The following is a 27865-nucleotide window of genomic DNA, read 5'->3' as shown; positions in this document are numbered from 1 at the left end:
TGGTACCTGGATTGAAACCTCCGTCAAGATTTTGGTCTTGTCCTTCACTATTGACATCATAAGGTCTAGGACCTGAGCTGCCTGCCACACCACAACAGCAAATGAGGTCCCTTCCTCTGTATCCACACTAGGAGGAGAGATCAGGCCACTGTTTTTGAAGTGCCCAGACCACTTGCATCAGCCAGGTCCTCATTAAAGTTATCTTCAAGCAATTCAAGGGAGGGTCAGGACAGCCAAAGTGATCCTCACATCTGCCCCAGTCATATTCCTCACAGGGCCTGTCCAGAAAGGAAAGCACTGTCTCTGACCGGGGAGGTCTAGGTTTGGTTGGCACTGGGGTTGACGTCGATTTGGCTCAATATCAGACTTGGGAATTATGATGAATTTGGCACTGCTGGGAACAGTGTCACAGGACAGAACCCTGGTGAAGGTCATAGGTTCGCAACCAGAGTAACTCCAGATACAGGAATGGATCCAGATGGTTCAACAACAACGAGGGCAAACCTGTCGGCAGAGATCCAGTCAGGACACTTCCCGAACCCGAGGGGCCCTAATGCACTCTAAAGGGGTCTGGACTCTGAGTCTGGTGGGGAACTCCCGGGCTCCAAAGACATCAGTGAGGCGTGGAGTGGACCCAGGCGCACGCTTTGCAGGGAAGGTGTGGCAGCTGTGCTGAGACTTGTGGCATAATTTTACATTTTCGCACCTTGCCCAAAGACTTGGACTGGCGAAGTCGAAGAGTGATTTGACTTCTTGGACTTATCTTGGGACATGCCCGATGATGATTTGGACCTCAATGACAATGGCAGGATCAACCCTGAGAGCAGGTGTGAGAAATTGTGTTACTAGTTGAGTGGGGTGAAACTCTACTCAAGCAGCAACCACAATTCTTGTCAGGGTAAGGCACAAGCAAACCCCAAATGAACCTATGCTCAACCCTCTGGTAGACTGACAAATAGAAGTCAGGCTTAACTTTGAGCCAATGTGTAAAGTATTACTGCAGCACTTCAAACAGTAATAAAGTAAAAAAATAACACCAGAAAAATCCCACACCAATTTAAAAAAAGAGTGAAAATGTAAGAAATACAAAAAGACCAAAATGGCAAAAATTCGATCAGTGTAAGAGGAAATATGCAATTTTAAGAGTTTAAGCAAAAATAGCATCAAAAATCCCAAAGCACTTCTCATGGTCATTTGGTCATGTGAGACTGGGAGAAAGTCACAAGTTCAGTTTGACCACAAAACAGCATGGATCGGATAGATGGACCGGGCCCCAGTTCTGCTGAAAAGTTACCTTCTCAGTCCAGCACAAAGCGCACATGTTTGCAGTGGAGCAGAGAAGCAGAAAAGTGTTGCAGATGGTCATCGCTGTAGTGCAAAGATCCTGTTGTCGTCATGAGTGAGCAGGCCGGAGCCTCGCGTGGCACTCTCCATGAGTGGTAATGCTATAGCGTGAAGAGTCAGGTTGATGGTAATTTGCGTTGGCGGACTGTGCGATGGACAACGTTTTAGCGCCAGAGGGCCCATTTGTGGTCGCCAAAAACTTAAATTCAGCCTCTCTGAGGCCCCGACAAGGATCCAGGACTTGAGAGGCACCACTTGGGGTTAAGAGGCTTGCTCCAGCTGGATCTTGGTGCTGGTTCAGGTGGTTGTAAGCCTATTATGTCATAGTGGCGCTGAATAGGAGGCCAGTGGACTAGCCCTTGGAATTACTCTGGGAGCCCTGGATTCAGATGCAGGTCCAATTATCAGGCAGCAGGACAGCAGGGCAGCAGTCCGGCAAGGCATTAGTCCACCAGGGAAGAAATCCATCAGAGTGTGTGTTCTTTCAGCAGCACAACAGTCCTTCTTCCTGGTCGTGTCTCCACAGAACCAGAAGTGTACTGAGGAGTTTGTGTTTGTTGTCCCCAAAATGTGCACCAGGCACCTCCTTTGAAGTAAAAGAAGCTTCTAGAGTTTTCCCCCAGGTATCCTGTATCCCATGCCATTGCTCCAGTCTAACTACAGGGGGGCAGGGGTGTACAGCCTGTTGTGTGGAGACAGGACATAGCCTATTCAAGTGAAAGAAGGGATATGCCCAATTATGCCCTCCGATTCTGCCAGTGATGGGCCATCCAGGCACACCTAAGCTCCAACTGTGTGTGGCTGTCTAGGAGGAATATACAAAGCCCAGCTGTCAGCTTCACCAAGTCATGTGACCCGAGACAGGCTGCAAGCACTAAATGACTAAGGCAAGAAAATTCCAACTTTCTAAAAGCGGCATTTTAAAAATTGTAATTTAAAATCCGACTTTACCAGAATAGAGGATTTTTCATTTCAGTTCCAAAGACACAAACTGGTTACCTGTTGCTATTTGGAAGTAACAGCTTATTAAATGCACCAATATTATCCTATTAGAGAGGCCTTCCAGAAGTGAAATCCGAATTTAAGAGGTTTTCACTAACAGGACACAAAAAACTTAAAAGTACAAGTACTTTTAAAATACACTGCAGCCTGGCCTCGGGGCTGTCCAGGGCCCACCCAAGGGGTGAAATATGTAGTAAAAAAGACTATTTGGACATGGCAAAAGGTTTATTTGGCCAGGTGGAAATGGCAGTTGAAAACTGCGCACACAGGCTGCAATGGCAGACCTGATACATGTTTACAGGGCAACTTAAGTAGGTGGTACCATCAATGCTGCAGGCCCACTGGTAGCATTTAATCTACAAGCCCTGGGCACTGGTAGTGCCACTTTACTAGGGACTACAAGCACTTTGCACTGGTTACTAGTGGTAACGTGTACAGGGTCCTAAAAGCCAACAAAAACGGGTTTGGAAAACAGGAGGGTGAAAGCAAAGCGTCTGGGAATGAGTCTGCAGAAGGGGCTAAGTCCAACAGCAGGTCCGGGCCATTCCACATGACCAGGACCTGGAACGGTGCAGAGTCACCCGGTGTCAAGCTGCCAGGAGCTTCATGGCACGCTCCCATATTGCCTTGGAGTGCTCAGTACAATTGGGGTAGGCCAGACGGTCATTTTCCAGCTCCATGCACCAGAAACAGACTAGGTCGGAGTCTGTCACCAACATTTGCCTGTGATAGGCTCAAAAGGATTTAATAACCACAGGTTAGTGGAGTGGACAATGCCTATGATGCAAACTCAGAACCGATCTGCGCCACCTCCAAATTTACAGAGGTACTGCTCAAGATTTTCCAGATCTGGTCTGAAGCCTGGAGAATATTCCAAGGTGAGGAATCTGTGGCTAGTCTCTAGCAGATATATCTATTGCTTCCAGGATGGATGTGTAGTGAACACCTGTTCCTTTCACTCAGGAACTCTGAAAAAGGTTATGCAGTCTCTACAATTTTTACGTAGAGGCAGTTGCTGCTCTGATGCTAAGGTAGATTACTGTGATAGTGTCTACTTTGACCTTCACAAGACCTTCGAACAATGGCTACAGTGGATGTCAGATACAGCTTATAACATTCCTCCAGGCCTGTACCAGCATGAATTCTACCCAGCCTTGATAGCTGTCTTTCCACTTGTCAATGAGTTTTAAAGGGACCTTGCCTTGTGCATCTAGACAAACATTTCCAGGGACCAATTCAAAAAGAAATTCTGAAATGTGTAACCAGAGGTTTACAACCTAACATAGGTGCACAATTCTAGATTTTAAGAATTCATGAAGTAGCCCTGGAAACCTGGGAATATATCAATTTGACAGAAGTGGGAATGGGCTGGATAAAAGTTTCCGAACACCAATAAACTGACAAGTTATTTGGTGTCCTTAATTTTCAAGAGCATCAGCATCCTGCAACTCAGTCTCTTGGAGCACAATACACAAATGTGGAATACCACACCACTGTGGTTTAACGTTATACATCGACAGATTCAGGTTTTACCAAGCCTGGATCTGTACATGTAAAACAATGTGATAATTCCATGCACAAAAGGCTTCAGAAATTGTGAATTCAAGGTCCAGATTTCCCACAAGCTATATGCATTCTCTCTTCCTAAGAAGAAGTGTACTCGCAGAGCTTAGCTACATATAGTGGTGGTTCCACCATTGAGAACGGTGTGTTAGAGTGGATGGATCTTCCCAGGACTGGCAGTGAAAACTTGTAATAACTTTCCCATCTCCATTACAAACATAACTGACCATTATGCCTTCCAAACAGTTCTTAAGTATAGCCAGGTCCATGGGCGTCCGCAGGAGGTCAAGGGGGTGCTTGCCCCTCCTGGATTTAGGTACAGCCTGATTGGCAGGCTCACAGTGTAGCGTAACACTACAGCCACCCATCGCCGTAGTGTTATGGTGTCTACCCTGCACTAGTACAGGTACGTCCCCCACCAAAAACAGACCGGATGGATGACATTAAAATTATGCCCTCATCACAATGCTGGTCCCTACACTATTTTTGGGTCCGTTTGTTCACTTTCCACATATTTTTGTTCTTCTTTAGCAAGAATAGGCCCCTTGATGGCTACAAAACATGACATTAGAGTACAATGACTAAACAGAATGTTTTGACTCTTACCAAAATATTTTTCACAATTGTTTTCCTTGGATTTCTGAAGTAGGCACACTCATCTCCATCACATAGTTTGATTTCTTCGGAAACCTAAAAACATAGTTAAGAGTTTGAGGGGTCGGGCAGTTGAAACAATTATTACAGCATGTAAAAGTAGAAAGTAACAACTTTACCAACAAAGAGTAAGGCAAAACTATTGAATTTTACGCAAGGTAAATAAACAATTTAACCTTGTATCCAGGACTTCTTTCTAATTATAGTACGTTGGCTGTTCAGGCACAAATGATATGTACAACTAACAGAGCAAATGACAAAGAGATGTTCGATTTGATTTCAACAGTATCAAATGATTGTAGGTGACAAAAAAACATTTTTTGATACGGGGATAGCAGAAAATTCAATGCTCCACTTTACCTTTACTTGCATTGCTATTAAAAATGTCTTGGTATTAGCTGTTGTTGCACACTGATCATTACTAAACCGGAATATATATCCATAATTTTTGGGAAGTCGCAGTGTATAATATTCTATCAATATTTATGAGATAAAGCTTAGAATTGTAGCAGCAAAAATGCATATTCCTATATCACAATATACATACTTCCAGTTTGTGCATTTGTTTTTAGGGTAGAAACTTGTAAACAAGAGCTAATTGGTGTGAATGGTTATTTCCTATTAACAGAATAGATGGCCAGGCCTCCAGAAATCCACTCGCCCACTCGCTATGGCGAGTAATATTTTATCAGGGTTACCTATTTTTAGGACCCGCTGGTCGGTCTGGCACATAGCTTGAGCCGGCAAAGGACAGGTGCCCTGTTCATTAAGAAAGTGAATGGGCAATACAGATGTCTCTAAATCTTGTGTTGGTCCTGTCACATTTGCTGTGTTTTCAAAGACAGAGGTCAAATGTCAGCCCATGTCTAACAAGTTGCTGCTTATTTTATCCTGGAGATTGGTGTTTACTTTTCTTTCTCTTACTGCAGAGTTAAAGGATTTTCTAAAGTGAACTTCCTAACATTTGTGCTGTGCATTCAACATTTAAATAGCTCGCAAATAAACTGTACAAATATTTCTGAATACATTTAATAATTAGGAAATCTTTGTAATTCTGAAGTGAAATGGAAACACAAAATAATGGGATTAAAACAAATCAGTATATTTTACTTGGTGATGGCAAATGATACCTGTCTGCACACATTTTTGTACGGGGTACAGGTTTAAATCAGTAAAACTGCATTTCAGTAGGAAAATTTGTGGCCTTTTCAATGGTCTGTAAATGACAGTGCACTACCACATTATGTTTTAGTAATATAATTATTAAAAGTTAACGTTTTGAAATATTAATTGAGAAAAATCCCTGTCCCCACCCTGATGACATGTTATTAGTAAACTAAGAGGAAAGTCAGAGGTCACATGTTTCTTATATGTGAGCTAGATATTTATTATATATGGAGCAAAAGTATAATCTATAAAATCAAACAAAATAGTTTTTTCCACAGCATACATGCTGAATTCACAAATTTAAAAGTGCTTTCGTATGTGATAGTGAAGAAAAAAGTGATTCAGTGAAATAAAATATTTGCCTAGGATCACATAATTTGGGACGATCCCTGAGTTTGGATATTCTACCCAGATGACGGACGTAAAGATACGACCCGTATGTTACCTTTCTGAATACCAAAACGTTTTAAAGTTAGACTTTTGGTCTAAACTTAGACCAAATGTTTAACTTTACCTTTGTGAATCGGGCCCAATGAGTTTATTCAGATAAGGTTGTTAAAAGTCGTCCAAGCCTCTAGAGGGAGTCAGTGCAACTCCATGAATATTGGGGTAATGAGAAGTGATTTGTTATCTTCAGAACTATTATCAATAGAGCAAGAAGGGGGTATGATGTGTGCCAGTGCTGATTTGAGACAGCTGGCCTGGCTTACTTTGGGTAGATGGTGGTCACTGTCACTTCAATCAATCAAACAAAAACGTTATTCTGTATAAATAATATACCATCAAAGTACAATAAAATACATTACAATACCAACAGATCATTGAACATTAAAACAGTGCACATAGTTAAAATAAAAACAATGCAATGGTGCCCACTCCCAAAATCATCAAACTGCATGATCTGGAAATACGAGTTTGGATTTGCAGATCAGGAAAGTACAAATTCAAGTTAGAAGCCCACCTGCACAGAAATTCACAGTGGAATAACCACCATAACAAAAAAAGGGGCAAAAACCTCTCTGGCACGGTACTCTGTAGCAAAGAGTGCCATGTACTTCTACTTAGTTGAGTTTGAAGATATCGTCTCAGCGTTCTGCCTTCAGTCAACGCAGAACCTGTCAAAAGGATGGGGATCCTGGGCATATTCTGCCTAAACATAGTTAGGAATGTCAAACAGAGACTGACAATAGCAGACATTTCGCCAAGTGCTGGACAAAATGTGTGTGTGAAATTCTGTCCAGTAGGTAGTCACAAGGCGTGTTAACAGTAAAAAACCAGGGTTTCATTTGTACTGGACAAAACCTATGTGTGGAATACTGTATAGTAGATAATCACCAGTCTGTATGGTAGGTAATCACTAGGCGTGTTAATGGTACGTAACCAGGGTTTCATCTGGACAAGACCTAATGTCAATGAACGTCTGAAACCTTAGGTGGGGCCAAAGAACAAAAACACAAGCCTAAGTGCTTCCACTTAATACAAGTAGAATTTCATAATAACCCAGACATGGTCAATTAGGATCACACTCAAGGGTCTTCCTGATCTTCAACACAGGCCTAAGGTAAGTGTAGACAGTAGGTATTGTTTCTGCAGTTGCTAGGCTTTGGAGGACGGAAAGTGCCTGTGTGCAATGTCTAACAAGATATTTGTTCAAGAGATTTAATAGTGCAAGCCCTGGTTTATATGAAAATCTGCATTAACATTGTGTGCAGTGTACTTTGTGCGGACACCTGGTCACAAGGCCAAAATACGCTCCCAGTTTTTACAATGGGGGAAGACCACTTGCCTGTGAAACAGGTTTAATCTAAACCTCAATCAAACAAAATTCTGGTGGGGCTGGGCATTAAGTAGGAGAAATGGTTAGGAACTGTCTCTTTACTTTGGGGATTGGAACTTATTTTCCATCATCAGATTTTGACCAAAGTGCCAAAGAGAGGAGAAAGTAGGAGGAACAATAAAAAAGCAGTGTCAAAGGGAGAAAACTGGAACGGTAAAGACCCTGCAAGAATAATATAAAGACAAAGGAAGCGAAGGGTGGTGGAAGAAAGACATGAGCTGAAAGAGTAGGTAGCTTTGATATTTGGTAAACCCATTGTTTGCCAATTCCAGCAGTGGGTTCTTACGAAAATGTTGAGCCCCTGCACTTGTTCTTTTACAAATTAAGAATTATGGTGGTCATTACGAGTCTGGCTGTCGCATGACCGCCAGACTCGCGGTGGCGGCCCCACCGCCAACAGGCTGGCGGTAGGACTGCCACATTATGACCGTGGCGGAGCTGCCACGGTCAGACCACCGACACCGCCAGGTTGCCACAAGCCGGCAGCCTGGCATCCTGGTGGTTTCTCATCCCTCAGGGCGGCACTGCTTGCAGCGCTGCCCTGGGGATTAGGAGTCCCCATACGCCAGCCTTTCCATGAAATGTTGGCAGAATGGGGGACTCGTGGGGGCCCCTGGGGGCCCCTGCACTGCCCATGCTAAGTGCATAGCCCCATCACGCATTCCACTGCCCGAATTATGGGTAGTGGAATGCGCGACGGGTGCTGCTGCACCTGCTACACCGCCTCACTGGCGCCGGCTCCATTAGGAGCTGGCTTCAATGTTAAGTCCCTGTTCACCACAGGGTCAGCAGGCGGAAACACTGTTTCCACCCACCGGTCCTGCGGTGAAGTCCTATTAGGGCGGGCGGGGTTCAGGCCGCATAGGCGGTCTGAGGGTGGGAAGTGTTTGGTGGGCGGCCTCCGCCGCCCGCCAAACTCTTAATGACCCCCTATGTCTTAACACTGTCCAAATGTGTAAATATTGAATATTGCAATATTTCCCTGAAGTCCTGGACCAGAATCATCACATAGTCAATCTGAAGGTGTTGTGGCATGTAGATAGCTGATTTCAATACTTTTGCAAGTGAGGTTGCCCATCAAACCTTTGGGTGAAACAGCAAGTGGAATAAAGGGGTCAAGACAGAACTGAACAGCTGGGGTGAGAGAGACAGGTTGTAGGAAGACGAACTCAGTGTTCTGTATTTCATGTTTCAGACTGAGATGAGAATTCCAGCTCCACATGGTGTTGATCTAATACAGTCACATGATGCCACCTTCAAATAATGCAGGAACAATGTTCTCGTTAGAAAGAAGGGTGGAAGAATAAATCATTAGAGTGTCCTACAGGAAGGAGGTAGTGCATATTTGATCTTCAGAAATTGAGACCAATGAGTTTTAATGGAATACAACTATTTGCAGCAAGACCTGGAACAAAGAGTTGTAATCAGTGCTTTGTGCTCTACCATGTCAAAGGTCTGAGTGGTCAAGTAGGCCCCCCCAAGACAAGCATTGACAGCATCCACAATGTGCAAAATATCATCTGAAACTAAGGATTTGATGTATCAGTGCTGCACTAAGTCCTGAAGCTAGATGAGTGGCAACCCTTAAGGTAACATCTCACAAAGCAGAGATAATTGTCTAGTCTCAATTAACTAAATCAGTTTGCTAGAAAACAGCAGTTTACAGATCGGTCTGAACTTCTAGATGTCAGAAGGTTCACAATCTGCTTTTGGAGCAGAGAGTTAAATTAGCCTTATTTGAGAGACAACCGGACCATTCCTTCCGAGACAGAACTGTTCTTTAATTCCTTTAATTGGCAGATGAATGGGGCCTTGTAACAGTACAAGATTTTGAAAGGTTTGAAGAAAGATTCTATCCACTTAGGTGGAGACTTTGATTTTTGAAACTCAGAGCAGACAGAAATAGAGAGTAGGGGAAATGGCTAAGCTGGTAGTTTTCTTGCATCAATGTGTGCATTGCTTTGGAAGGCTCCATCTTTGGAATAATTGGCATTATTGGTGACATTCTCTATCGAGTGAGTGATGAATCGTTTCTTGAGGAGACTAAGACAATGTTTAATAGTAGAGAAAAGATGCCAAGGGATTAGAAAAAGCATTAGCTTGATATGGAAAGAATTGCTTTTAAATTGATTAGCAGAGCTCAATGTATTTTATTTTTATCTGGATTCTTAATGTGTACAGTGTTCCAGGAGATCGAGTGGCGCTCCAACTTATTTCTGGTTTCCAAATTCAAAGTTCATTTTCATTGGATGCTTGTAAATACAGGGCAGTGGCAGAACTGTGTTTAACAGATTTAATACGAAGGAAGTGTTCTTTTTGTTGTAGAAATCTGTGGGCTATGTGGCAGACGACACCCTTTTAGTCCCGAAATAACAAGCTAGTGGATTTTTTTAGATGACTAGATTGTTTAAAGCATTAGTGTCAGACTTAAGGCCCATATTTAGACTTGCTTTGCACTGAATTTGCGTCATTTTTTGTAATGCAAATTCGGCACAAACCTTACTCCATATTTATACTTTGGTGCTAGACCCGTCTAGCGCCAAAGTTTTGGAGTTAGCACAATTTTTTGCTTGTTGGAAACTACCTTACGTCAATGAGATGCAAGGTAGGCATTCCCGTGCAAAAAATGGCGATATGGCCTTAGCGCCATATTTATTCCCCAGTGCTAAAATCATGGACAGGGGAAAGGGGACCTTAAATAATGGTGCTAAGCTTACTTAGCACCATTATTTAACGCCTGGGTCAGGGCAGGCGTTAGGGGACCTGTGGGTCTATCTCCATGGTCAGAGACCATGGAATGGGCCTACAGGTGCCCTTCCCTAGCCCCAGGGACACCCCCACCCACACCAGAGGGACACCACAGGATAGGAGGACCCCATCCCAGGTAAGTAAGGTAAGTACAGGTAAGTATTTTATATTTTTTGGGAAAGTGCCATGGGGAGGCCTAACTTGGGCCCCCCTACATGGCACTGGGCCCAATGGCCATGCCCAGGGGACATATGTTCCCTGGACATGGCCTTTGGGGTGGTGAGCATGACTCCTGTCTTTACTAAAACAGGAGTCATGCCCATGGGGGTTTTACGTCAAAAAATGATGCTAGTCTGTTTAGAGGCATTTTTATGCCTCTGACCATACTAGCTTCATCCTTTGACGCACAACCTCCTGTTCTCCCTACGCCTCCCCCACCCATCTAGCATCCTTTTTCATGACGCTAGCTGGGCCTTACTGCCGGGTACCATCATTCCATAAATATGATGGCCGGCCGGCGTGTTGGAATGTCGCTAGCCGGCGGTATACTTTTTCACGCAAAACTGCATTAGTGCACTTTTGGTTGAAAAAGTATAAATTTAGGCCAAGGTGATTAATTTGAGAGGGGGTGACCCATATAAACACTATGGTTAGGTTAAAGCACATTTTTGAGAGAATCTTTAACTCCAGGCCACTATTACACAAGCAGCTCTTAGAAAAAGTTAAGTGCATTGATAAACAACAGTTCGCACTTGACCAAGACCTAGGCTCGATTTCAGGCTGACTGCAATGGAGTGAAAGTCCAAATACAACAACTAAGTTATCCCGGTCAAAGGTCATCCCTTGTGGGAAAAAATTACTAAGTACTGCTTTTCTCTAGCTGCTGGTAAAAGCTCCTTCTGATCAGTCCTTAAGGCACTCCATAAGGCCAGCTTTTTCGCCATCCAGGTCTCTTGCAGACTCTAGTCCTCTGTGGTCTGATAGGTCATCTTGGAGTCAGGAGTTCCTCTGCCTCTTGTGCCGCTGAAGCAGGTAAACAGGTGGCCAACCTCTTGACCATCGGAGAGTAGTTCCATTTCCTGCATGGAACGCCCTACCAATCCACATCAGAAAAACCACCTCTCTCCCCAGCTTCAGTTCCCTCGTTGCCAAATTGGTAGGCAATTGTTAGGAATACGAAGTACTCTGTTTAAGTTTCCAGGAATTTTTATTACAATTTCAAGCTTGTCTGAAATAGCCACCACAACAGAGCTTGATCCTCCTGCTCCTTTCTTCCAACTCCCACTGTTGCCTGGTTGCAGACATTCTCTGTGATGTACCCAAGAATCCATTAGGTACATCCCAGTTAAAGTCACACCACAACACATCCTCCCCCAAACGAATGCTTAACAAACATTAATAATAAGGACACCATTTACAACAAAACAATATGCTGAGAACATTACTCATATACTTTGTGTAAAATATGAAAGTACACCACAGAGTGGAAAACCAACTGAAGACATCAAATCAAATCAAATCATTAACATTTATAAAGCGCGCTACTCACCCGTGCGGGTCTCAAGGCATGTCTCAAGACATGGCTTTTTTAATCCACCTCACCGGTCACACTACACTCCCACTACCCAGCGCCTTGAGACCCCAACGGGTGAGTAGCCGCACTTTACAAACACTGATTGATTGATTGATTGATAGCCAGAGTCTTAAATCCTCAAGTCTTTGAGTGAGTCCTCTTCTTCCAGCAGGAGACAGGAGTTTTCATTCTGCCAGCAGGGCCTTCCTCTTCAGCTGAAGACTTCTCAGGTTCACAAATGCTTTGCAGAGATTGTGGTTGAGGTGGCGGATTTTTCCTGTGCACTACCAACATCTTGAAAAAGTTTCTACCAGATCATGGCTACTATCTAGTCCTATGCATGCCCACTTTTGTAAAAGACCCTCTTGACTTTCCTGTAAAATTACAGAAGGGGCCCTGTTTCAAAATGAGAGAACCAATCTGCCACTAGGCACATGTCTCTAAAGCATTCTAGTCACTCGACTATTTAGATAAGTTTTCTTCCCAACTGACATAGTCTAACCTAGTTCTAACCCCTAATGTGACAGACCACTTGCTGTCTAGGAGAATCCTGCGGTTCGGTAGGAGCAGTCCTCTTTGGCCTCTCCAACTCAGAAGAATAAGTGTCAAGGCTGCCCTTTGTTCTTCCAGATATTCCTATCCACTCCCAGATGCCAGTCACTGCTAAGTGACCAGTAGTTATTACCACCCTGCCCTTCCTAGACTCAGAGGGAGGGCATTGTGTTATGAGCCACAGTCCTTAACTCTCCCAGCCAAGGTAGGTTAGTCTAGCTCTGGAAGCGTAATGATTAGCAGAACTTGTTTTAAGTCAGTTCTGGCCCAGGAAACAAAGTACATATCTGTAAAGCTACCTTTCCACTAAACTAAATTTCATCATTATATCAGAATTATAAAATTAATTTCTAAATAACTTTGAATTATTTATCTTGCTTTTCCACAGGCAGAGATGCAAAATCATTTTAATCACATGTGGGCCTATTCATTGAAAAGCCTAGGACAGGCTACACAGTGAAACTAGCTTTGGAGGTTTATGGTACTCCGATGGCACACTAAACTCAAATGTAGTATGTCCTATTTTCTGATATTAGCACCAGATCTGTGGGCTTGCAAGGCACAGTTTAGGGGTGCCTTATAATTATACAAAAATAGCACTTTCTACAAAGGAAGGGCAATTTACCTACCATGTGTATCTGCAACCCAGCCAGAGCGGCTATGTCCTTATTTGGGAGTTGTAAGGTCACACTGCAGCACACATGGGATATTTAACTCTCCAAACCACAAGGATATTCTATGCACCATTTACAATGGACTTATAGGGAAATAAAATACACCAGATGGGAAACTCCAATGTACAGGACAGTTTTAGGGGAAAACACAGACACTTTACTACTGTTAGGCGCAGTAAAGAATACAAGGTTTTACAGCCAGCAAAATCAGACAGGAAAAAATGGGGAAGCATAACAAAAGTGATATAATTCCTAGGTTACTCTTTGAACAAAAGCATTACATGTCTGGTAGCAATTAAGTTTTCAACATGATCGGATCAATCTTAACCAAGCAGATAATTTTTAATAAGTTAGTAGAAGAGAATAGTAGGTTTAGGCTATTCCTTTTTTGTGTAATGTTATAGAGGATAGTTGGATCAGTACAGAAATAACAGATATATCAAAGAGGACAGGGCATGAAAGTGTAACAATTTATACTAATAAATGCTTACGTCTAAGACAAAATTTTAAAGGTGCAGTGGAGAGACAGTTTGTTTTTTTACTGTACACAATTGAGTTATTAGTTGAGAGCGATGGGGAACCCCTCACTCAAATAATAAACACTATCCTTGTCAGGACAAACAACAAAAGTCACTTAATAAACATGTGCTTAACCCGCCAGTAGTATGGCACTAAAGCAGTCAGACTTAATTTAGAGGTAATGTGTTAATTTAGAGGTAATGTGTGAATGGATGCAGCACTCAAACAGTAATAAAGTGAAATCACAACCCAAGAAAAATGCCCAAACCAAATTAGAAAACAGGAGTTACAGAACTTTTAAAGTTTCAGGTAAAAATAGCATGGTTATCTAGTCACATTGGAGCAGATCAAGGTTCAAGTTCAGGCCGACCAAGTGGAGAGTGGGTCAGATACAAGGGCCTGGTACAACCCAGTGGAATGTTTACCTTCTCTCACAGTCCAGTTCAGCGTGCGGAGCATCAGTCGGAGCTTCATGTTGCCAGGAACCACAAGGAGATCATTGTCAGCATGAAGAGCAGCTCGTCGTCAGAGATTTGCATTGGCAGGAGATGTGGGCGATCATTGCTGATGCACAGAGGAAGTCACTGTTGGATCTTCATGCTGGAGGGAGATGCAGGGGTCTGTGGTCGCAAACAGCACAAGACTTTTCACCTGGAGTTCTTGCAGATTGCAGGGGTGAGGAGTATGGTCTGAGACCATCAAGGGGTGCAGGACCTGGGAGACTGGCACTCACTCCAGTAGATTCCAGCAAAAAGGTCTAGGCAGGTCCAGTTGATGCTGGTCAGATGGGCAGGGGAGGCCTCTGGAAGCTCCTCATGTCCCTGTAGCTCAAGCCAACTGACCTTTGGAGTCACTTTTGCAGATCCTGGGTTCAAACCAAGCAGGTGTAGTCTTGCTTCTTCATATAACAGGGTGGTCCTTCTGCTGAATCTTCTACAGGTCCAAGGGTGTTCTAATGAGCGATTCTGAGGATGCCACTTTTATACCCAATGCCAGTCTGTGTGTGGGTGACCCTCACTTCCTGTACCCCTAAATTTGTTCTGGTCAGTTATTACCCTTTCCCTGAGTTTGGCTCCAAATTTTCTAGGGTGACAAAGAGCAGATAGACTCAGGTGCAGGCTGCATTTGTCAGTTACAGGGTGGGCAGATCCAGAAGGGGGTAGGAACAGCCCATAGGCTACCGTTCATAGCTCATGAAGGGCTGCGTACAACCCCACAGGCCATCCTTCTCAGGAGACGAACACCCTTTGCCACACCAAAGTCCCTTTTGTCTCCTGTCTAGAAGGAATACACATTACCACACACAATAGCCATTAAACATCATGTAACCTTGGACACTGGCCGAAAGGCACATTTGATGTAAGCAACCCAGTGTTAGTCTATGACAGAGGTAGCCTATCAACCTGAGCAAAAAATTACCACTTGTAATTGGGTCCTGAAGAAGGTGGTTGGAGGAGTGTTCTTTCATCCACCAAAATGTGCGTCGTCTGCATTTAGGAGTGATACTAGTCCACAACACAACAGCGGTTGAAAGTGAAGATCTTTTCCCGTTGTAATTTGCTGTGTATGTGTGATGTGGGTGGGATGTCTATGAATGTTGCATGAGAGAGGATGTGCTGTGAGAGGGAATGAGTGGACTGATGGCTTGGGAGATAATTAAGGGCTATATAGAAATGTTATAATGTGAATTATTGTTTCATTTTCTTTGTTTCATTTTCTTTTACACAAAATCTAAATATATGGTTTTACACAATGCACAAATATGCAGGATAAAAATGATGATTTGAAGATTTGTATAAATATATAGAATGTTTTGACTATGTGTGAAAAAAGAAATGAATGTATGAAATATAATGACTAAAAAATAAAATAAGGATGAAAATGTACTAAAGGTAAATTGTTGGGCCTTATTCTGTTTTTTGCATTTCAGAGACGAGAGAAGCAATACAGGTTGTCTGGGACATTTGCTTTATACATACAAATTTGGGCTGCTGCAGTAAGAGAGAGAAAGGACTTACCTCTGGAGACTGGGCGAAGTCCAGCTCCCTTTTACCTCCCGGATACCACCCATGAGACCAGTGCTGAGCATGTGACAAGTGGGCACTGACAGATACCAGCACAAAGACCAGGATCAGGAGCTTCTTTTGACACGCCATGGTACCAGTGTCAACACTTCTAATCTGGACAATATAAAAAACAATTCTAAGATGAACCACTTATGTGTGGATTAAAATAGTTCTTGCAGAATACATGGGGCGGTGAACAGTGGAACATTTTGATACAATTTTATTTCATTTTAGCAAGATTACTTTTCTTGAAAACTGACTCTGTTGTGTCTGAACTTTTTAAAATTTATATTGTCTCTTATCTCTTTCACCTCAGTGTATCAGCTCATGCAAGAAAGTTCAGAGAAGTAAAGTATCTCAAAATCTTTGCAAAAAACAGAGTTCCAGGTTTGCAGCGTCTTCTGGCCACCCGGGTTCTTAAAAGGAGGGGGGAATCTCACTGGAATTAGACTAGAGCTAACATTCAGAGAGTAATCAGTTTAGGGGTTCTTTTATCATCCCTTTTATGGGGGTGCTGCTATCAATTTTGCTTCACTAAAGACATAGGGATTGCAAAAATCTGCATTTCAAATAAGGAACAAGTGTAGAAAATAGCCATGTCCATCCAGCATGAGAGAGCTATGGTGAAGTATGTAGCTTGCAGTGCATTTTGGGGCACACTGTCACAAATATATTACTAAAGCATGGTGTGGTAATGCACTCCATTTACAGATGGTACATTTTCAATTGAAACCATTAAATTGGCATAGACAAGCAGTCAGTTTTACTGATAAATCTATATTGTGCACAAACAATCCGATGTGGAAATGGGGTTTCAGCAAATATTTATCATATGTGCATCACCAAGAGAAATGTCTTGATTTGTATTGATCCTTTTAAAATCTTTGTTTCCATCACAATTTAGAATTATAAAAAAATGTTGCTCTTGTGTGCTTTTCGAAAGGCAGGCTGATATATTTTGAAATATTTGTACAGGTCATTTAAAGGTATATAAATGATGATGTGTGTTAAAATAAAATTGACATTCTACAGCCTTTCCTTTCACACTCCCTTACCATATCAAGATTGTCACATAATTAACTTTACAGATTCCTCTCCCTTAACAGTCAGAGAAAGAAAAGATAGTAAAACACCAATCTCCTTATTGAAAGAATTGGCAGCAATTTGTCGGAAGACATAGGGCCCTAGTACAAGATCTGGTGCTATTTTTCGCACCTTGTAAGTAAACAAACCACAGGATTCGTTATTTATTGAGTGCAATAAATAGCACATTTTACAAGTTCCTGGGGAATAACATGTGGATTTTGGTGTTTAAAGTACCAAAATCCGTATGACACTGTACATTCCACAAGGTTTTTCCCTGCGAAATATTGGCAGGTTTGACCTGCTGAAATTTAATGAAAGTTAAAGTATTTAATGCATCCAATAATTATTGTATGCTTTAAATAACACTCAACTTGTAATTCCAACCCATGCGTAAATATGGGTTTACACACAGGCCGGAATTAAACAGAACACTATTAATTAGGCACTCAGCCTGACATCTGACCTCTGTCTTTGAACCACAACAAATGTGACAAGATAAAAACAAAAATGAAAGGCAGTGTTGTTGCTCATTGAGTTTCTGAATTCCATTTGGTAAATCTGGGGGCGCTGCAGCACCCCACGCCGGTACTTTGAGTACCTAAACACAGAAGTATCTTCTTAGTCGATGAATGTTCTTTTAAGAATTACAATGAATTTATTTTGGCTGGATACTTGTGGATGTGGTATGATTGGTGCCTCTAGCCTGTATGCAAACTCTTCTGACAAATTTCTTGTCTTTAGCCCACCATAAATAGGTGCTCTTTCAGCTCTCAGCCATGCTAAGTAGTTATTCAATAAAGCATCTGTTACTTCTCTCTTGGTGACATGTGGCACATTTGCAGATAACACATTTTTCCAATTAATGACTAAGGATAGTTAGTTGATATGAATTTCAGTCACATTGATGCTTTTCAGCTCAAGAGATGCATTTCTAAATTGCCATTGGCAGGTGGGTAGCCCTTTGCCTCTTGGTAACTATTAGATTTACTCAATTTTTAACGTGAACATGTACTTTCACTTGGCAGTAGAAGTGCATAAGTTTACCAGCTGGTAGTCGCTGTTAGGGGTATTTGGAAGGCACACTCAGGGCCAGCTTTAGCGCTGGTGGCGCCCGGTGCAGCAATCTTTTTTGGGTCCCCCCACCCCATGACCACAGCCTTGGATTCCCTCACTACCACCTGGCAAAATCTCCCCTCATCTCTCCATAGCCCCTTTCATACACATTCCATTTGTTTTAAAGCACTGGTAAGGGCTGGCTTTACTAATCCACTCAGCTATCCACGTAAAATATAATTATGTTCTTTGCATCAGGCATATTAATCCTCTGTGCTACTTTATGGTGAGTCAAAACTGCTGCTAGACAAAACACCCATCTCTCTCTAGCAAGAACAGAAATCACAAGAGCTATCTTGACATTGTAATTGCTTCCTGAAGGCTGGACACACAAGAAACTTTTCAGCAGGTGCTTTTATAACACAAGTTTCATAAGTTATTGCTAAACACAGCGCCCCCCTGAGGTCATCACTACCCATCCAGGTCAGCACCCGGTGAGGCCGACAGCTCTAAAGCCGGCCCTGGGCACACTGTAGTTCTATCTCAGGAGTTTAGACAGTCAATGTTCTCAGAAGCTCGTCACACACCACTCAACTATTTTGCTTACTAGGAGTTCTTGATGGGTTTTCCCCCAGATTTAACACTGACAGTTTTGTTCCCATGCAGCGAAATAAACTGCCCGTGTAGCTCCAGATTTGGGCCCTGCCTTCCCTTGGCACACTAAGGACCTCTGTGCTTCCCCATTTGTGCCGCACATCCTGTGTGTTTTACTGTAACCTATCCCGTCCCATAGTGCCCCTCTCTACCGAAAGCCAATGTGGCAAAACATTTCTTCCCTTCGTCAGGGCTGCCTGTGCCCACCCAGAGGAGTGGCTATTGTAATCAGCAAGCCCTCCCTTGTGGTCACTCCAAACCTGTTCTGGAGCAGCTTCCCCTTCCCGTTGGGTTTGAAGCCAAGTTGAGTAGGAAGACCAAGGGAGGCAGACCTAGTTGTGAGCTACCTGCCAATAAAAGGGTAGGCACCCTTCGAAGCACAGGAAGGGGCTGGCATAGCCCCCAGGTCACCATGCACAAGGATCAGAAACACCTCTCCACACCCAAGCCTTTTGTCCACTTTCTGGGAGCAACCCAATTCTCACCAGGAGGGAGCCGTTCACCAGTCAAGTGACACTGGACACTGACAGAAAAGCATATTTGTCTTAGGCAGGAATATACCAACTTTCTTAAAGTGTAACTTTCAAAACAGTAAAACGGGGAAAGCACAGTCCTATCTTTACCATGCACTTTCAGCCCATGTTCCTAGCAAAATCCTCTATATGAGGCTTATCGCTTTACCAGTCTTGGACTTTAACCCGGCCTGGGCCCGAAGAGTGGAGACAATTGCATGTAGGCTGTGCAATGATCATAAAGAATCTTGGTTTCACCTGCTGTGTTGTTGCCCCAAACTGGTTGAGGAGTGATGCTGCCTGCTTCTTCCATCGTTTGGGTCTAAAGGCAGCAGGCACTGCAGGAGGGTCTCAGACCTGAGCTTCTTGGAAAACTTCACAAGCTTCCTAGCTAGTCTAGGGCAGTGGTTCCCAAACTGTGGTCCGGGGACCCCAGGGGTCCTGAAGCAGCCTCAGGGGGTCCGCAACTGCTTAGAAAATTAAATAATATTAACAGATTAGGTCCCCAGCTTTCAGTAATGACTCAGTAGGGGGTCCCTGGATTCCAATAATGGTTCAGTGGGGGAAATTTACGAACATTATACGACAATCTCTGAAGCAGACACAGGATGACTTTAGAAAGTGCACTTTTACGACAGCCTTTTCACCAATCAACAAATTCAAAATGGCATTTGCACTGACTGAAGAGCGCAAGAAAGACATTGGGTCTGATTTACAGTTTGACAGATAGAAGAGGACAGTCCATCAGAGTGGCAGAGAACATTACCTCCTCAACCCTGACTGACTACTGTCCGCCACCTTAGGAGATAGCCACCAGCCCAGCAGCCATCTCTGTACACTGAAACGAAACACTGTCATGGCGGTTCTCTTCAAGGCAGTGCTTAATTTGTAAAACAATAAATGATGGTGTGCAAAGTTTTTATCAGAAGTCTGCAGCCAGTGGGAAGGATGCCAGGCTTGTCAAACACCAAGGCTGTCAGTCTTGATCTCTCTTCATGTCCCTTGCGTCTTCTGCTATGGTTCATACTATGATGTAAACATCAAAAAGTCCTGACCACCACCGACTAAGGCAGAATTCACGGGCGAAAATCTATTTCTGTCCAAAATACAGCTGGTGGTAAATGTGTGCATGCTTGTTTGTGTGCATGGCTTGTGCTGATGACTACACAAAGCCCTTTTCCCTCGTCCTTTCGAGTGTAATTTATAATGTGCTGCAGTAAGGGCCAGATGTAGCAAGGGTTTTACGTGTTGCAAACAGCGATTATCACTGTTTGCGATGCGCAAAACCCACATTGCGATGCCCTATTCCCATTTTGGGGGAACGGGACTGCGAGTCGCAAATAGGAAGGGGTGTTCCCCTTCCTATTTGCGAGTCGCAGCGCAATGCAGGATTGCTTTGTGACCACACTGGTGGTAACCCATTCGCAAAACCACTGCCTGCTCTGAAAAAATGAAAGTGACACGTTTCATTTTTTTCATTTTGTAATGCATCTGGTTTTCCTTTAAGGAAAACAGGCTGCATTACAAAAAAAAACTGCTTTATGTAAAAGCAGTCACAGACATGGTGGTCTGCTGTCTCCAGCAGGCCACCATCCCTGTGAGTGCTGCGAGTCGCAAGGGGGTCGCAAATTGTGACCCACCTCATTAATATTATTGAGGTGGGCCTTAGCGACCCCATTGCGACTCGCAGATGGTGTCAGGGACATCTGGCCCTTAATGTGCATCTAAAAGAAAGAAACTCAGCAACACAGAGTAAACTACAGAGAGTAAAATACGGCACACTCAGATCTGCTGATGAACCAGATCCCTGGTGGATAACTAGAGGCAGTCACATTAAAGTGATCAATCTGTTTAAAACACGATTAGAGGGCTATTTACAGTGCAGGTCCCTAGTTTGTACTTAAAGAGAGTGTTCCCAATATTTCCACCAAACGAACACAGAACTGCTGGGTAATTACTGGACAAGTTGTGCATTAAAAAGGCAATTGGTTCTTCTTCCCCTGAGACAGATACACAGCAGAGGTTTTGCAGAAACACCACCAGAACACAAGAAGAGGCCCACATAAGTACACAAGGCACCACCGCAGAGGCGTGTTATGTCATATTGTGTTTTCTCTTTGTCTTTAAATAAGCCACTGATTTTACATCAGTCAATAGACTACAAATTGTTTTTGAATTCTTTATTCTTCTTATAGAAACTGTCTTCATGCATCCAGATAGACTAATTAAACTGGACCAAGACACCTATGTCAGCAAATATTCACACATTACCACACCTAGAAAACCTACAGAGGAACATTTTGGGCGATGTTCATATAAAAATATTTTTGAAATTCCACATCCGGATTCACAGAAAGACACTAGTGAACATTTTAATCGCAAAATTTATTTAGCTTTCAATGGCCGAGTAGTCCAGGTTGCTGGATTATCCACAGCTGTAAATGTAATCTAAGGGACAGGCCTTCGTCCTGCAAACCGCAGTAACTTGGAGTGGGTAGTTTCCTACATTGGCAACACACATAACAAGCATTTGCAATGCAATGGGTGTCGCATTTGCTCGAGTTAGAGCTATTGGCGTTGTAAATTCCTAACTGGACTGTTATTGCGACATAAATTGAAAATGACAAGTAAAACAGTTGACATAAGCAAGCTGCTTCAAAGCGCCACGGCCGCCATGAGCGCAAAGGAGAGACACAAGAGGAAAAAAAAAGAAGTTCGCTCGCAGTCAAACGTATCGGCAAACGTGCAAATATCCATGTAACAGGGTCAATGTCCACGGCAGCAACAATACTGCCCCAAGGATAGACAAATGTAAAGCATTTACCAATGATAAAAAAGGATTTTTTGAAAGGCAAGCCCATCAACGAGTGATAGTGGACTTTTTTTCAAAGAATAACATTCTTATGGTTCATGTCTGGTACGTGCAAGATCCTGAACTCATTGCAGCCGTGAAACTGCAGAGGCGCGGGTTCCCTGAAAGATACAGTGGAACATGCTAAGAGAAGCCACACTGACGTGGAAAAGAGAGTCTAACAGTGTACCATGAAGGCCAATGCTCCGTAGGACACACCACACAGGGCCACAAGTGTGACCTTGCCTTCTTTTCTATTGGTCCATGGTTGACAGCATTGTGCCACAACCACCACAAGACCAGTGCACAATCCAACTTCTACCTTCAACAGGATACCATAGGGTGGCAGTTGCAAGCAAAAGCTTTCCTGCACCATCCACCAGGATGAACTTGTTGTCTGTTGCAAATGCATCTCTTAGATAACTAATTTACTGACATTTATATGTGAAATAGTCCCCCCATACGTTACAATGCAAGCACTCTATGGAAGGAAGAATGATACACTCTAGAGCCAATAGGATGAGGTGAGAGAGCAGTTCTCATCTGGGTGGAGTCAAAGCTAAACGATGTATATTTTAAAGAATTGATAACAATAGGTTATCAGAGATCAGGGCTCTCAAACCAAACCTAAAGAAGAATTGACTAAATCTATACTCCTGGCACTTCCACTACTTTTACGGAGTGACAATCATTAGTAGAAACAATGAACAATACCACTAATCATCCAATTAACTGTGAATAAAAATCAGGGTATAATTAATATAAACATTTAATGTGACATTTGTGTACAAAATATTATAGCCTATATTAATTAATGCTTATGATACAAATGCTAATACATCCTCAGGATGATTACCGTAACTCATCAGACATTTACAACCAGGCCGAAATACAACATCCACAGGTACACGAACGTCCTTAGATCATCAAGAATGTAAAGCATGATATTTAATTTATTTGATGAACCACATCTTGGGATCACCGTTGGAAAGTTTTGCTCATAGAACACAATGACATGATTGATTAAGGATGAGACCATTCAGTTAACTTCAAGTTGCTAACAACATTGTAAAGGCAGAACGATGCTAAAATCATAGACATCTTGCTGTCTGGTTAATTTCTACTAGAGCACTTAGAACTAATTAATATCAAATTGGATTGGGGTGGAGGGTGAAAATCACCAGCACAGCATCAACAATTAACAGACGTATACAGTCAAAGTAGGCAAATGTCCTTCACTGATCTTATAATTGCTAATACTCAGAATCAGGGTCAATTTTGTCCCAAATTACAGTATCACTTCTAACAGAAGTTGAACATAAGAAAACAATACAATAAACACAATCTAGCTATAATCCAAATATCACAATAGTCTACAGCAGCATCACTATAATTTTAGTTCCTGAGTAAAAAGATTCACTTCATTTTGGAGTTGCTTACAGTGCTGCAAATAGTGTGATCAGTAAAAAAAGATGTGTTTTACGCCAATTTAAGGATTATTTGCTCAAGTGAGTAGAGCCGAGGTTTACATTAGGTTAATACTAAGTTTGACTTACAAAATGATTTTGACCTGACACAAAATTGAGTAGGAGATGAATGTGAGAATGAGTCACCTTTCAGCAGAAAGAAGTTTGAACACCTTGAAAAGACCATCACTCCAGTAATAATAATAATGTTACTTCAAACAACCTTTGAACCTTATGTAACTGCTATCAACCAAATTGAGCTTTAGCAGTCATACTTTCAATACATTCAAACACAGAGCAACTACAGCAGACACTTTGTTTTTTAATCTAAAATTAAGTACACTATTGTTGAAAAGGAACTGTCAGTGGTTGAGCTAGAATTTTAATTATTATCGCTTTGGGGCAAAATATAGCATTCCTGACTTGACCAACTAGTGAGATTTGCAAATCTTGAAATTGGCTGAGTTTGTAATATCCCACCAGCTAGGATAGTCTTTGATTTTTCTCAGTGCACTAAAGGTAATATCAAAGTATGAAATGCAGGTTATCTATCAGAAGATATCAGCAGCAAAGAACAGAAAATGTTTCAAGCACAAATTTATCGGAAAACAGATTTATGATTTTTACTAAAGAATACAGTAAAACGAGAGTACCAGGTATTTTGAGGTGTTCTCTTTAGCCCATCATGGAAATGGAAGCCCTCATTACTAAGAAAATCACTGAAGGATATTTATAATTGTTCATTACTCTCGCTCATATCATTCAATATACCCAAACACTCATCAAATCACTATTAAGCAGTAAACTAAACCAAAGTAATAGTCTTCTGATAGGTCCCCACAATTACTCCTATTCACCACTACACAATGTTCTACAATTTGCTAATGCGAACTCACCCTAACACTATTAGGCCAGCCAGCTCCCACACAAAAACAGAACCCTATACAAACCACTACCACTTGTATTCAAGTCAGTAAACAATTTGGTCCCAAACTACTTCTTTAGCACATCATCATACTACACATCAACTCAGATCTAAGATCCACCAGTTACAACATTGTAATGTGCATTGGAGCCACCTTGCTTTGTATCCAAGTTCTCAAAACCCTACACTAGAATATTCTACCACCTGATATTGTCTTCAAAAGTTGAAAATGATATTCAAAAGATATATACTGCAACTCAAAAGACAAGAATGATAACTAACTGTGAGAAACCATGACTATTTTGCAGTGTCGCCCCAATTCCCCCCCATTTTTGACTACTAGATGCTGGTTTTCTGACTCTGAGGGTTCACTGGGCTCTGCTAACTAGACTCAGGGCCTGTGCTGTGATTAAAAGGTATATGCAAATTACGCATATTTATAATTGGCTCTGACAACCTACCTGCAAGTCCCTAGTATATGGTAGAGCATGTAGGTTTAAAGGCCCAGCAGATTTAATGCACTTGAGTGCGCACTGCTGAGTGCCCTGCTATCACTTTAAAAGCCAGCCCTGCTTTGCAGGCTGCTTTTAAATTTATATTTATATGCAGATTCGTACTTCTAAAGTCTCAAACTATCTTATTTTTACATACAAGTCACCCCTACGCTCTACCCTAAGTGCTCCAGGAGCAGGGTGTCTTGTAAGTAAGAGCAGGGACATTATAAAATATGTTTTACATGCCCTGGTGAGGGAATAATTGCCAATTTTGTTTTTCCCTACTGTAGTTCATCAGCTCCATAGGCAAACATGGGAAAAATGTATTAAAGTATAACTATTGCTAGGAAAGGAAAGAAATATCATTCTTGACTTAAAATGCTAGTTAGAATAAATCCAACAACTTGTCACTGTTAGATTTATTATAACTATCACAGAAAAGAAGTTATAGAACTTGCTTTTCTGATGAGTCAAAATCCAGTCTTCCAGCAGCTCTTCTCGAATTGGCTAGCCTCTGCCAGGCTGAGCCAAGCTGCCTTAATGAGGTATGAAGTGGCGTGCATTGAGACAAAGGGACATATTGTGGGTGGTGATATGCAAGCTGCAGAGCAAACGGCGTGGAGGGGGCTGGGTAGCCAAACTGGTTTTCAAAGGGGGACATGGTCACCCCACTTTTTGCCTTGGTACTGATGCTTTTTGGCTGAAGGTACACTGTGTTAACCTAGCAGTGCTAACCAGGTTCCTAGTGTCAGTGCTCATTCCCTGAAAACAAGGTAACTGTCTAATTGTAACCCCACTAGCAAGGACGTTAGCACCCCTGAAAGTCCCTAGTAAATGGAACTGCTGGTACCAAGGGCCTAGGTACTAAAGAGAGTTCTCCCAGGGCTGCAGCATGTATTATGCCACCCTAAGGGACCCACCCACAAACACATGCAGACTGCAATAGCAGAATGTGTGAAAAGATGCAAAACATTTGGAAAGCACAACTTTGCACACACCCTGTGTGCAATGCTCACAACTACTGCCTGAAATATATGTAAGCCACCCCTACAGCAGGCCTTAGAGCCCTAAGAAAGGGTGATATACATTACAGGTGTGGGCACATCTGCATGAACAGAGGTACCTCTGTAATGCCTAGATCCATTGCTAGACATTGCAAGTATTCAGGAAGGCATTTTGAGGACATGTACTGGTAACCGGTCATAACGGGTTACCCAGCCACATGATGGCTTCATTGAAAACACTAGTTTTTGGTATCAAACACCTCAACCTACTAAATCCATACTGATGCCAGTATCTCATTCATTATGAAATGCACCTTAGAGGGCACCTTAGAGGTGCCCCCCTGAAAACCTACTAGTGCCTTAGGGCCTGGCTTAGAGTTTGACGGATAAGGTTACTCTATCACAAATATGACTGATATCGAACCCGCCATATTACGATTCCATTCTATCCTAAAGAAATTGCAATACGGCATACTAAATATCCGTCACGTCATATCCAGCCTGCCACAACAGACAAGTTTCTGACCCCCTGCAGGTGAGATCATGTGCTCTCAGAGACCAGTAAAAATGCTTGCCCCGGAGGAAGGTGATCACACCTCCTCCAGAAGGATGGCTAACAATTTAGCATATCCGGGAGAGAGGCTTCAAAGCTCCTGCCACTTTTGATATGTAACCGTGGCTTCCCTCAGACCTAGGGAAGGCCTACCCATGCCCTGAGGCCATTTGGCACCAGAGCTGACGGGAAATTAGATATTCAGGAGGTGTGTTGCACTTCTAGGATAGTCATACCCCTAAGGTGGGCTACCTGAAGTGGACACTCGAGAAAGGATTTCGTCATCTTGTTTTTGGTGAAATTAGGAACTCTGGGTCAGGAATATGACCCCTCCCCACAGAAAGCAGTGATATAGGGGATGTAGTCACCCCAGGGGTAAGTAGCTCATTGGCTACTAATCTACACTCCCCTAAACATCCCTAAATTCAGTATTTTGGGGTCCCCTTGACACCAGGGCTTCAGATTCATCTACTGTAAACTGAGGGAAGTACAAAGAAGAGCGGAAGTCATGAGAACAGAGGTACTGAACCAATATTGGTGTCAAACCCTGCCTGGCTGCTTGCACCGAAACAATCACAAAGACCGCCTCGTCCAGAAGCTCAATAGCATTTCCAATGTTAATTATTTTTAACAAATCAGTGTAGGTATTCATTCATTTTAAATAGCTAACAACCATTGGCAACACCAATAGTACTGGCTTGTTTTAGGTGTATATCAGTTGTTGTGTCATATATCTGATGCAATTACAGCTCAGAGAGAAACCAAAATTCTGGTTTGGTGGCTCACTATGGGAATCACAGAAATGTATTTTTAAATGTTCCCTTTTAGAGACCTCCCACTTTTTTCGTCCCACTTAAAGGCCTGGTGTCGTGTAAGGGCAATGAATCGTGAGAAGTCCTATCTATCTCTCTATTTCTGCCTCATTTTAAGGCTACATCAACTTTTCTCTTTATGGAACTTATTCGGACTCAGGCAGTGCAATAGCTCTATGGGTGACACCACCCTCCCCAACTCGGAGTTTACTGGCTGTGCCCTGGAGATTAAATATGAGTGTGAGTGAGTCAGGGCTTTTATGTAGGGTTGATGCCCATCACTGGCAGTACTTAAAGACAGACTATGAAATGCCAACCCACCAATGCCCTGTCTTTTAAGATCATAACTTTATAAACACAATTATTTCTTGACAGTGTGTGCAGGTGGCAAGTGATTAGTCATGCTATATGATTATAAATATGATTGATTGATTGGTTGCAGGTAAGTGATGCATTGATCATTACATTTCACGTTTTATTTGATGTTGTATGATAGGTGTGTCCTTAGTTCCTAAGATTGTTTTAGTTTACCAGATTATGAATGTAGGAACTGGCCCCTTGTTTGCAGGCTGACTTGACTGAGTGTGCTGGGATCCTGCTTTCCCTAAACTATAACATTGTTTCCACAATTGGCACACCCTTAGCACACAGCTAAGTCCCTTGTAATAGGTATCAGTGTTACCAAGGGCTCTGTGACCAGGAAGGGTCCCTAAGGGCTGCAGCATGTATTGTGCCACCTTAAGGGACCCCTCACCA

The 27865-nt window shown here is 42.6% G+C and overlaps 1 protein-coding gene across 2 annotated transcripts in view; it reads right to left on the bottom strand.

Annotated features, from left to right (window-relative positions):
• The window catches only part of LOC138296197 (progonadoliberin-2), a 63404-nt gene that overhangs the window by 16101 nt on the left and 19438 nt on the right, over positions 1-27865 (bottom strand). For both annotated transcript variants that reach the window (XM_069235112.1, XM_069235103.1), the window contains exons 2-3: positions 15652-15813; positions 4516-4599 (exon numbers count right to left, since the gene is read on the bottom strand). In XM_069235112.1, the coding sequence (XP_069091213.1) occupies positions 4516-4599; positions 15652-15789 (222 nt within the window). In that variant the 5' untranslated portion in view covers positions 15790-15813. The remainder of the gene's footprint in view (positions 1-4515; positions 4600-15651; positions 15814-27865) is intronic.

Source organism: Pleurodeles waltl, chromosome 1_2 (assembly GCF_031143425.1).
Source record: "Pleurodeles waltl isolate 20211129_DDA chromosome 1_2, aPleWal1.hap1.20221129, whole genome shotgun sequence".
Classification (NCBI taxonomy): Eukaryota; Metazoa; Chordata; class Amphibia; order Caudata; family Salamandridae; genus Pleurodeles; species Pleurodeles waltl.
Note: the sequence above shows the minus strand (reverse complement) of the source record. Positions and strands in the feature narration are given on the sequence as shown.